Raw genomic sequence first — 12,767 nt, forward strand, 5'->3', positions numbered from 1 at the left:
AATAAAAAAATCATCGTCACTGTGGAAGTTAGGATGAAGCCCTAATAAATGCAAAAGACCAAACCAGCCTACTAGCATTAGCGTGAACGCAGGGTCAGGAGGCCAGGCTGGCTTTGCTGTGGCTGTGGAGGTTGGGGACGGGGCCCTTCCAGGCACGGAAGACCAGCAGGAAGCTCAGCAGCAGCGCCGACAGGAAGAAAGCCAGCACGCCGTAAGCTTCCAGCAGGAAGTAGCAGGAGTAGGCCTGCCACAGGAGCAGCGCCAGCATGCCCAGGTGCACCAGCACCGTCCAGCGCCGGCACCCCACACGGCAGAAGTGCAAGCTGAGGGAGTTTCCATGACAGCGCAGGTGGGGGCTCCAGCAAAGGTGGCAGTTGAGAGGGATGTTGAAGACCAGCTGTGGGGGAGAGAGGTAAAAAAGGAAAAGATTGCGGTAGTGTTAGATTACAAACAGTGATATTTTCTTTTTTAAGTAGAGAAAAACATAATCTTTTAAAAGAGATACTGTGTCTGTCATGATATGTTCAGCAGGGGCGGCCCGTCCATAAGGGCGATTGGGGCAACGCACTGCCTAGGGAAAAAAAAAAAAAAAACTCCTTATGTATAAACGCAATATCCTTGTAAGTCGCGTAAATGACATGTAAATTTAAATGTAATAATTTTTTTTCTGTCGGATTCTACCACTAGACCGTCTGATCTGCCTCTGTATGTCATTGTCGAATCAGGTAACAGTCGTTCAGTCAGCCTAAAGTCGTGCTTCAAATGGCCCCGCCCCTTCTGGGGCGATTTGGGGCGAAATGAAAATCGCCCCAGACCTCTCCCATTGACTCCCATGTTAAATCCATTTTTTTCACAAAACAGAGCTCTCAATGCATTATCTATGGCTTCCGGGAGGGCTCACCCCTCCATGTCGTGTCATAAGTAGTGGACGTAAAAGCCTATACGAACGCTGCCCTGTCCAGTGCAATAACTCGATTCGCTCTTTGACAGAAACTCCTTTTTAGTCGGCTTACTAATGAAGATAAATTGACAACAAAACAGTTAGGACTTCCTAGACCAAATGTATCCATTCAACAGGTTTCTACAAAGGGAGGGAAATCCTACATCCGAGAATTGGAACGAAAGAAAATTGCGGTCGTGAAGTGGCTAAAGCGGTCTGTATTTCATATACCACTGTCACTTTTCATAGGTTTTACAGTGTGTTTCACAGTTCGCTTCTTGCACTAACACTGGATAATTTTTTATGTAATGACTTATTTTGCTTTTGAAAGCCAATACTTTCAAGATCAGTCAATAAATATTGTCGGTTTTGACTTATGTTACCCCTTCTTTATGATGTTACTAGACATATCATGTGTCCTGTTAAGCTATGTTACATCATACAACATTTGAGACACGTGGATAATGAAAAAGTGGGATAACTTAATGTGGAGCCACATCATGTTTGCTTATGAAGGCTCCTGGATGCAACTTTCTTCCATAGCTTTCCACCTGTAACTTGCTACTCTAGCTATGTAGCAAGAGGGGACATATTACTGTTGTGTGCTGCCAATAGTGGACAAAAAGGTATTGCTGTATGAGTTAATCAGCTAACTTAATGTACCTACTGAATGGGTCGCCTTAATCATTATAAAAAAAATTGCCCCCCCTGAGAATTTTTTCAGGAGCCGCCACTGTGTGGTGAATGTAGCCTGCTGATCACAGATAGTGTTGTGTAACTTCCTCTGTGACAGTTGGTTGGACTGACGATTATATGTGGCCGTCACATATGATACAGTACAGACTGGATAGAGTTTCATGAAATTACGAAAAAATTATGAAAATGAGTCAAACAGGTGGTAACTTGAATGAAGACGAAGGCATTTATGCCAATCAGAATGAAACTGTTGATGAAGACATTTATACTAATCAGGAAACAATCAGAGCTCAGACAGATGGTATTGACAGAAAACAACAAGGGGGAAAGCTCCCAGGTAAGTATTTTTTCCTGAAAATGAAACATTGCGCTGTCATGGTACTCATAACTACTTACACACTTTTTCTGGAACTAGGTCTAATTTTTTCAAAACTTTATGAACCGTTTTTGAAATCCAAATTTTAGTGTCAAATGTAGACAAAATGTAGCAATATGTGAACACACAATTACAGTACTGCTAGCCTACTTTTTAGTTTTTTGTTTTCCAAAACACTTCTGGATCAAAGTGTTGCGCATAGACAGCGCACCTTTTGCATAGCTAGTTCTACAATGTACAATATAAAGAGGAGTTCACCGAAAAACATCATATACAGACAACTGAACTGAGAACTCTTTAGGGTGCTGAGGGTTGTAGCAGTAACACATAATACAATACCTTTACAAATGGTATCTGTAAGTGTTTGAAAGTGATTGTACAAACAGATCATACACAATACTTTGTACAATATAGGATATAGGAGGTGGGCAGGGTAAGCAACAGCTGTACTCAAATAAAAGTATTCTTACTTTATAATAATAGTGAGTCAAATAGAAGTGAAAGTACCCATCAAAAAAATTACTTGTGTAAGAGTAAAAATGTATCTCATAAAATGAGTACCTAAGTAGTGAGTAACTTCACGTGATGATATTTGTACACCTTCTAGGCATATGTATTATATTCAAATGTAGGGTTTTGCCCAGTTGTTAACACAATTTAACATATTTAATGTAACATTTAATTAAGTCACATTCCGAATTCCGAAAAAATTATAGGCTTTAGGGGTGCTGCTGGTCATTTGGGTGACCCAAAAAGATAACTAAAAATAAACATTTGTATTATAGTTATCAATGTAAATCTCTTAATAAATATGTAAACAATAACACAAAAATGTCACACAAATATTAACGCAAGCAACTAAAGCAAATAAAAGGCCTATACCTTACAGACTATACAGGTGTCCACTTCTTTATCCAGTTGAAATTGCAAATAACATATTTAGCTTATTCTTTAATTATTTGCTTACTGTGTATCTTGATGCTGTTTGATGAGATATTGGTTAACGGTGTTGTCACTTTAAGATATTTTGTTTGGGCAACGTTCTCATATTTTGACTTTATATCAAGATGATAAATGGGAGGACTGTTTTCTCTGTGTGTGGTTGGGACATAGTCTTTGTCATAGTTTGTCTTCCTGGGACATAATCTGGGTCTTTGATCAACCAAAGAGGACACATGTAACTCCTCTGCTGGTCACCCTTCACTGGCTCCTGATAGCTGCTTGAATTAAATTTGAAATCTCTCACTGTGGTTCACAAGAACAGCCACTGGATCGGCACCTGACTATTTAAATGCTATGATTCAGCTCGATTCCTCCTGTCAAGTGCACTGGTTCAATACAGCTGTGCCATTGACGTACGAACCAGAGGCCAATGCAGCATCTACGAAGGCCTATATGTTTATGCAGTCGACGTTGTAGGCTAGAAGTGTGCGTGTGTGAATAAAAAAAAATAATTTAACATAAAAGTAGCAAGACTTGTGTAGCTGTCACAGATGTCAGGCTAGTCATGGACTTGACGGTGATAGAGTTTATTACGAGTCAGCCAGAAACAATTCACAGGCAAACGGAATCAGAAGGTAAACTGAACAGAATGGAGATAGCACTTAAAACGTACAAGGAACTACATACAAAACGCTCAGATCATCATTAGAATGAACAGAAACAGTCCATGGTAGGAATCAAATTTAGGAACGAAATTCTCGAAAACCAAAAATACCTAAACCTTGGCATTCGAAGGAGCAGGACTCATTTTAGTCAGTTTTTTCTGACTTGCTGATGCATTACGTTGCAAAAAGTATAGTAAGATGATCACGGACGTCAGAGACCCACCACGTGGTAATCCCTGCTGACAAGGGGTTGGGTTACACAGTAGTGTGATAAATCTAAAACACCCATCTTTGATAAGCACTAATGGCAAAGTCTTTGGTAAGTCGAATGGCAAACAATACTATTCATACGGCTAGCCTTATTCACGCACGCACGGGTGCGTGCACACACTCACATGCACGGACACACACACACACACGCACACAAAAGAGTGGTTGTAGTGATTCAGGGCTGTCACTACCAGATGGTAGTCCGCTACCCGATGGTAGTCGCGCATGCGCACTACCCGATCAGTCGCTACCCGATGGTAGTCGCGCACATCGCGCATGCGTGACTTTGCGACACTGTCGACAGCGGAATACAATCGCTAGCTACAGCTGGTGGAAGTTTGCGAAAGAAGTTTGGTCATTGTATACAGCTGTAAGTTCTTAACGTTTATATAATAAAGAAGTTAAAGATATACTGGATATCCTCTTTTGTTCTCCCTGTCAAGTTCTATTGGCTGGCACAACAATGCTTTATTTGTTTTACTTACTGCTACATTTTCTCACTTTATCATAATACAAACTATTTGCCTTTTACCCTTACTCCGTCTCCACACTTTTAATATAATTAAATATACCCACATTATGTGTTAAGACAACCCCATATGTTGCCGTTGAGCCTTCTGCCATAAACCGTTTGTGTCTGAGCATGCACACTGTGCGTGATTACCATCGGGTAGCGGACTACCATCCGGTAGTGACAAGGGCTGCTGTGTGCTCTCCTACTAGTTGAACAGCCAAGTAGACCAAGAATATTGCCAGTTACAAACATTAAGTTGACAGCAGTGAAGAACGTTTCGTGGTTAAAGACAACACTTTGACTGCTGCAAAAGAGAAATTTCAAATTGCCCTTCTTTGATATTTTAGTATGAGGGACTGCCTCTGCTAGTTAGGCAACTGTGTATTAGTCTATATGTGGTCTATCAGTAAGATCTTTCACTTCCTGAATATGTGAATGCAGCATATTCTAGTGTGAGGTGAATATAGCACCTAACATGAACTCTTTACTGCTTAAAATGAAAGGAACATATCCTCTCTTGCCTTAAGATTTCCGTTCATGTCATGGCCCATGTCCAAGCAATCAACGTATTACAGGGTTTTTTTTATTTTGCATTACAGGAATTCCACAAAGTTTGCACCATGACAGACTAAAGTAAATGAAAGATGTTAAAAACTCACTCAACCTCAAAGTTCTGGTGTCTGATTTAAAATCCGGCAATAACCAAATAGATGGATAATTAGCCAAAATGATCACATCAAACATCAACAGCCTTCTGTATTATTTGTGTGTTATATATTGCAGTCTATGTTTTTGCCATCCTCTATGAAGTGCCCTTTACTGTTACACTCTAACTATACAAGGCTAAGAAAGATGGGAGTGTTTTATCACAGATTTATCACACTAGAGTGTAGTTATTGAATAAGGTTAGCCGTATGAATAGTATTGTTTGCCATTAGACATAGAAATTAGATTTTGATAGGGGATCACAGTGTCTGGAATGTAGTACTTCATTCTGCAGGAGACTCAGCTATTTGTGCATTTTATGGGTGCAGTTTTGTGATTTTTTTTTAATGAGACTTATAGTTTCAGAAAACGTGTGTAGGCAGTTGAAGAAAATTTACTAGAGCTGCTATCTGAGGACCTGTGAGCGTCTGTTTCCCAAACTAGAGTGTCTGATGTTTTTTCCTCTCTGCACAGTTGTGCCCCGCCCACTTCTCTTTCTAGCTCGGTTAAAGCCACAGTCAACGTTGTAGGCTAGAAGTGTGCATGTGTGAATAGAAAATTATTTAACATAAAAGTAGTGTGGGATATTTTCATATGAATAAGGAATGGCGGCGGACCAAACTCCGTAGATGGTCGTATTTGTACCTAAAAGTTGTTTGTTTGACTTTTTTTTGCTTAGATTGGTCTAGTTACAGTCCTCCTTGTTCAGTGTCTGCTTACTGTGTCTTGTAATGGGAATAATGTGTGTAATGTTTTGCAAAAGCAGTTATATGAAATTGAAAACTGAGTGTTAACCAAACAATTAGCTTGTGGTTTCGCAGATTTGGTGTGGGGTTTTGTTCTTTGAAACACAGGTTTTAAAATTTTTTGTGTGGAAGCAACAGTAAGAAAAAAATTGAGATATGGCATCAAGAAAGTATTTTTTTACAACTGCTTACATCCGTTTTCCGAAACTGATAAATCAAAAAAATTCCTGTCTTTGTTAGGAATGCCTTTTGAGGTTATAGTGTTAAGCAGCTTGCACACTGCCCCGACAAACGGCAACATTCTCCAACTAACGCCAACAAACACCAACAGTCGGGTCAGTGTGCGAGTTCAACATGTTCAGTCGGATCGGGTAAAGTTGGAGAATGTCTGATGTAGAGCCATTTCCAACTAACTCCAACATTCTGACAGCTCATTACCTTGACAACTAGGCTCAACTTGCGTGCATAACATCCTCGAGCTCTCTTGGATGTCGAAGTTATGATGGTTATCAGACAGTTTGTCCTAAGTCTATTTATATATTAACGTTATGTATTAGCTTCCCCAAACGAACGATTTTCGAGACATATATTTGTCTACCGGTATTTCAACTTCTACGACTCGTTTAACACTGCAAGAAAACGTGTTTCTAAATATTAATATTAATGTTTACGGTGACACTTTACAAGAGTACGTTTGCACTTATGTTAGCTATCGGCCACTCCCACTTCGTTCCACTTAACGCGTTGGTTTTCGAAATATTAATATGCACGCCGCCTGCTTTTACATACTGTTGTATGAAGACGTTTTGGCACCCCTCTGAGGCTGCATGATAATTTACTCTGTCTTCACCAAAAAAAGATCACAGTGGTATATTGTTAATTTTCTAGTTAACACTGAGTAGCCTACTGGGGTGTTTTCCAGACAAAGATATTTAGTGTAGCAGTGTTTAGTTGTGTGAAATGCAATCAAATGTGAAAAATAGGCTGTGCAAATATTTAGGCACCCTAATGATTTTGCTGATTTGAATACCTGTAACTACTCAATACTGAATAATTGCAACACATAATTAGTCTGATTTGCTTGTTAAGCCTTCATTTCTATAGAAAGGTGCATCCAATCATTAGAAAAAGTATTTAAGGTAGCAAGTTGTGCTTCTCTTTGAATCTCCTCTGAAGAGTGGCATCATGGGGGCCTCAAAACAACTGTCAAATGATCTGAAAACAAAGATTGTTTAGCTTTGTGTTTTAGGGGAAGGCTACAAAAAGTTTATATATATCTATGCCAACAACTGCCAACTTTAGAATGTTGGCGTCAGTTGGAGAATGTTGGCGTAGTGTGCAAGCTGCTTACAGTGCAGAGAGCAATATATTTATAGAGCAATATAAAGCAAGTGTTGAAATTGAGAACTGAGTGAAAGGCACCAAAAAAACATTTGTAAATGTATCAAATTATTTGTTCATAGCCTTGATATTTGTGGTGTTGTACACGTGACACTTTTTTTTCACCCTCAGCTAAATATACTAAAGAGATTTCCAAATTATTTCATAAGGTATTTGTTAACTCTATAGGAGCTGATGCCACAGGAGTCAAATACTACAGAGTGGCTGTAGTGAGTCTGGGGCTGCTGTGTGCTCTCCTACTGGTTGTCATTATATGGATGGGCACCAAACACACTGCAGAGAGAGACCAGCAACAAAGGAATAAGGACCTACTGCAATTAACTAACAACAACTTGACCCAAGAGAAAGACCACTGCCAGGCAAGAAACACCAACCTAACTGCAGAGAAAGAGATGCTTCAAAAGGCCTCTGGTGAGTATTCCACAATAACTGACCTCTGCAGCTCAGATGAGCATTTAGAATAGCCGACCTTACAGTCTTTTTACAAACATGTACACACCTTCTGCCTTTCATCTCTTTAAAAGCTCTACACACAAAAGGCAGAACAACTCATGTCTCCTGCAACATGAAGTACTGCATTGAAAATTAGAACCTAATTTTCAATATCAAATGGCAAACACAACTATTCATACGCTTAGTCTTTTACAAAAACCAAGATTAAAGTTGTAAACTTAGAAGAAAAAACTCTTTAAGATTAAAGATGTAAATTTAAGAGATGCAATACACTGTCGTATTCCATTGGAACTGGTACAAATGTGAAGCCTTTTGAAGGAATGAACTCATAATTTTACAGACTTAGTGTGGTTTTTAGATCTGTGAGTGACAGGTTTTTAGAAATTGTGTCACATGTAAGATCTTTGTTTATAATCAGTTGTAAAAAATGTGTTTTCCATTAAGTACTTAATGTCCCCTAATACCATGAATTCAGTACAATGCAATAAAAACCGCAGAGAGCATTTTTAAAACTTTCCTTGGCAGGAGATCCTCAGGGTGGATGAATGCCTGAATCCCATATATGAGAGTACAAAGTCAGAAAAGCAATGAAAATTAATTTGTCACTTTTTCCTTCCGCATAATAATGAAACTTTGACACTTCAAGGTTGGAGGTGTTCCGATTCCAGTTGCTACTACATTTCAACCAGCCTGATAACCTGGGATGACAGCAACCAGCACTGCATGGATCTAGGGGGGGATCTGGTGATCATTGACAGTGAGGAGGAACAGGTGGGAGGCAAAAACACTTAGCCAAGAAAATACACAGAGGGGAAAAAGAAAAGAAAGGTATTTGAGTATTTGAGAGAGATACTTGAAAGACCATAGCAGCACAGTTATGTTGTGTAGAAATTGAATCAGCTAAGAACCACGTGTATGTCCTTACCTGCATGACAACAAATTAGATTTGGACCTGACTGTTTGTTTACATGTTCATGGCAGAAATTCGTCTCAGGATTTAAGAAGAGAGTTTGGATTGGTGCTGTGAAGACAGAGGGAACCTGGAAATGGGTAGATGGCAAAGTCCTGGGTGATGCAGGGTAAGATCACTGGAACTCACTCCTCAAAGATAATGAATTGCTGTATAATGTTAAGATCTCCAGTCATGTTTGTGTAATTTGTGATTTCATGTAAAAATGTTATTCTGAAACCTTAACCATCAGCAGCCAACAAAGCATGAAATACACAGCATATGAATTAATCTCTTGCCTTGTCTAATTTCAGGTACTGGGCTGAGGGAGAACCAAATGACTACCAGGGAGAAGAAGAAAATTGTCTAGAGATCAGAGGAGATCTCAAGGACCCTCTGAGAACCTGGAATGACAGCATTTGCAGTATGGAGAAAATATATATTTGTGAGAAAGCAATGTGATTTAAATTAAAAACATCTATCTTATTTCGAGTCTTCCCATAGGACAATTGTAGTTTTCAAATATTTTGATAGCTCAGGAAACATAGATGTGATCTCACTGTTGTTTCAATTATGTAACAATTTAATCTCTAAAGATTTAAGCTTTAATGTCCTTTTCATCTCATTGCTGTCTAGGGTAAACTGAGGAGATAATAAGTAGATCTCTTTTGAGATTTTCTCTTCTTAACATTTTTCTTATTCTACTTGTATCAATGATGCCAGACTACCCATGAATCTTTAACTGCTGGGTTCCATGTTAATGATACCTTGTCAGGTGCTGTGAGCAGTTTTACATAAATGTTTTTTGAAAGCAGAAAAAATGTTAACTTGCACGTCACTGTACTCACTTATTACTTGCTTTTTTATTAGTAGTTGTTCTCCGAATGTCCACCAGGTGACACAAAATGTGCATCTAATGTAAAGATGAATTTGACTTTAGGCCTACAATAGTGGCAGCAAAGTGTAAATCAAACAAACATGGATACATTACAGTTAGTCATTTGACAGACGCTGTTATTCAAAACAACACTGAAGATGACCCTTCCCCATGCAGTTTCACCCGACGTAAATATCAGATAAGTAACAGAGACTGAGGGAAGAGGGAAATGTTTTGTTTTCATTTAAATGTGTATTGTGCATGGTCACGATTTGTATGATTAGGATGTTAAAGTGATGGGTCATTAAAAAGACCAACCCTGATGAAGACATTAAAGGGGACATCTAGTGCTTCTACATGTTAATTTGGGTATCTGGCATGTCTACCGACCCAAAAAAGAACTCCCGCGATTTGTTATGGTTCTAGTACGTCAGAAACGTCATGCTTGAGTGACTGCGAATGAGCTTCCTTATCATTCTCTCGTCACTATGATATGGGAGTCTCTCTCTTGCATGGCCTTGGCCCGCCCCCCCTACACCCACTATAGTAGATACGATATTTGCCAAAGCACTTCACTTCGTTTTTGCAAACCTCAGATACACTTGGAATAGCTAGCTAGCTGCATGAAGCAAATTAAGCCCTCAAGATGCGCTGTGGTCGGCTGCACAGATTTGTACATAACGTCCCAGGCTCAGAAGACACAAGAGAGAAATGGATTGAATTCATATTTAATGGTAATTGTTGAGTTGTGGTGCACTGTTGCTGCAGCTACCGTTGCATTCGGAGGAAAGAATAAATGATGGAGTTATCTTTAGCCGTTCTTGGCGTATTTATTTAACAGGCTTCTGACACATCAGTCTCACGGTCAGAGCTAACTTCAACTGACTAACTATCATATGGCAAATCGGCCTTTATAGCCTGTACCCTAGCGCCACCCTGTGGCGTAACCATATATACATACCACAGTACAGCATTACATTACATATACATCTGAGTACATAATGAACATATCTCAACAGTAATGTTCCGGAAAGAATTGGCAAAAGTCTGTTGGTGTGCGCAAGCCACTTTGAATTGGACTGTTTTACCAATCTGGGCCAATATAGCTCTGGACTGGCAATAAGATTGACCTTGCAAGTGAGATCGGTACCATCTATTTGTCGCAGTACAACAAGGGAATTGTAAAGCCTGAATTATAGATCTGCGTCGGTGTCCGTCCGTTTTACGGATGGGCGGGGAAACAGATTCGGACGGATTCGGACGTACTGGTTTTGATTTATACTTCTCCGACGGCTGTGGGTGTTGAAAACAATTCACCGCCAGAACAGTAGGTGGAGCAGCGGTTTTTTGGTCACAGACGAGCCGCTACGCGACCTCTTTGAATGATACAATTCGTCGATTGTTTATCTCCCTCCTCCCAGCCGTCACGTCATCAAGAGCAACAGGTGTAGTCACATGGGTCTTTGAGACACACTACATTACAATGGATAGTCTGTCTAACGCTATATATTCACTTGAAAAAGCAAACTTATCTCCATCATGGTAGGTATTATTTGTGTGAAAAATAGTAGCAATCTATAACAAAATGATATGCTTATCTTACATACACTATAGAAACTATTAAAAACGATTCAATGAAATGAATACTATCTCATTTTCTTTGGTATTTTTTGTCATATTCAGATTTGTAATGATGATTGCTGGGTAATATGTATGCTGTTGTCCAATGTCAAGTCTCTATTTGATCATGTGACGAGACGATATGATAGTTTAGGCGCAACATCTGAACGTCAAGACCAACAAGCTGACTGGGCAAATAAATATCTGTGACAACGTGATTACAGGAGGAAAACTGGTATCAGGGAAGAAGTTAAAAATAAACTGTCATCTGGAGAGTTTAAAAGAATACAAAACGAGGGGGAATCTACTGTATGGAGATATTTCTGCTTAGTAGTCAACGTGGATTGATTAAACCTGGATGGTTGGGGGAGAGAGATGAACGTCAAAACCGACAAACTGGGCCAGAGGCAAAAGCACCTGCAAGCTGAAAACAATGGCTTTCAAACATAAGCGTGATAAGGCATTGAACATTCCATATTTAAATATCTTAATAAGTAGTCAAGTCAACGTGTCTGCCTCACGTGATGGAGAAGTTCGTTTTTGAGACTAAAATAAATCACATTTAGGATAATAGCCTTCTTGTGTGCGGGGATTTTTTTTATGTCCTAGCTGTGACAACGCGATTACAGGAGGCAAACTGGTATCAGGGAATAAGTAAAAAAATGAACTGTCATCTGGAGAGTTTAAAACAATACAAAACGAGGGGGAATCTACTGTATGGAGATATTTCTGCTTAGTAGTCAAGGCATTGAACATTCCATATTTAAATATCTTAATAAGTAGTCAAGTAAACGTGTTTGCTTCACATGCTTCTCCCCTGTACAAAAGCGTCGGCTAAATGACTAAATGTAAATGGATTAAACCTCGATTGTTGGACTATGTAGATCATTTTATAACGAACTTTGTGCACTTAAAGTTTTAAAAAAAAGAAACTGTCATCTGGAGAGTTTAAAACGACACTCGAGGGGAAATTTACTGTAGGCCTATGGAGATATTTCTGTCGGATGGCATCATATTCTATGCGGATTCTAATGAGGCTGTTTGATATGTCCAATGTAAGAAGTGTGAAGCTTTAATGAAATATGATTGATGCCATCCTCTTTCTCCACAACATGGATTAAACATCGATGGTTGGACTATGTAGATACCTTTATAAGGAATGTGTCCGTGTACTTACATTTTTCAAGAAAAAAGATAATCTTCAATGGTAAGACTTGTTTTATTTGCGCCTCTTCTGGTGTAGCATATAACGTGAGTTTTATTTAGGCATATCAGATGCATAGCGTGTGTAATGTGTAGGCCATTTCATTCCGTTCTTGCAATGTGAATAATTCATTTCAATATGCTTATATCCCTTTTGTGCGCGCTTGTGCGTTTAACGGGGCTTGTTTGTGTAAGCCAGTGCATTTATCATTCATCTGTTGATGCTCGAGTTTAATAAAGGCAGGCTATTCTTAAGAAACGTATGTAAATGTGTCAGTAGTATGAACAGTTGAGACATTGACTCATTGGGGTTCGGACTAAATATTTTACTTGCTGTCGGGCTGGGGTAGGGCTGGGACAAGTCAGCGCGATAAGGCATTGAACATTCCATATTTAACTTGCCGGCATAG

General features: G+C 39.3%; 1 protein-coding gene and 1 long non-coding RNA gene across 2 annotated transcripts; both read left to right on the plus strand.

Moving 5' to 3' along the window:
- Positions 1 to 1,925: 1,925 nt before the first annotated feature.
- Positions 1,926 to 8,402, plus strand: LOC116223546. The gene is made up of 3 exons (XR_004165133.1): positions 1,926 to 1,973; positions 7,424 to 7,666; positions 8,355 to 8,402. It is a non-coding gene; the product is annotated as an uncharacterized LOC116223546 (long non-coding RNA).
- Positions 8,403 to 8,417: 15 nt separating this feature from the next.
- On the plus strand, positions 8,418 to 10,552 carry LOC116223498 (CD209 antigen-like). Its single transcript, XM_042709743.1, has 3 exons — positions 8,418 to 8,479; positions 8,690 to 8,787; positions 8,972 to 10,552. Exons 1-3 carry the CDS (start codon positions 8,432 to 8,434, stop codon positions 9,117 to 9,119), a joined length of 294 nt encoding a protein of 97 aa, XP_042565677.1. The 5' UTR covers positions 8,418 to 8,431; the 3' UTR covers positions 9,120 to 10,552.
- The last annotated feature ends 2,215 nt before the right edge of the window (positions 10,553 to 12,767 follow it).

This window comes from Clupea harengus, chromosome 14 (genome assembly GCF_900700415.2).
Source record: "Clupea harengus chromosome 14, Ch_v2.0.2, whole genome shotgun sequence".
NCBI classification, from domain to species: Eukaryota; Metazoa; Chordata; class Actinopteri; order Clupeiformes; family Clupeidae; genus Clupea; species Clupea harengus.

What these genes read in the sequence shown, in the direction of transcription:
- LOC116223498 (XM_042709743.1), top strand. Translation starts at nt 8,432, where the DNA reads ATGGATCTAGGGGGGGATCTGGTGATCATTGACAGTGAGGAGGAACAG. An exon ending in TTGACAGTGAGGAGGAACAG is followed by an intron (nt 8,480 to 8,689) that starts GTGGGAGGCAAA and finishes TGTTCATGGCAG; the next exon opens with AAATTCGTCTCAGGATTTAA. An exon ending in AAAGTCCTGGGTGATGCAGG is followed by an intron (nt 8,788 to 8,971) that starts GTAAGATCACTG and finishes GTCTAATTTCAG; the next exon opens with GTACTGGGCTGAGGGAGAAC.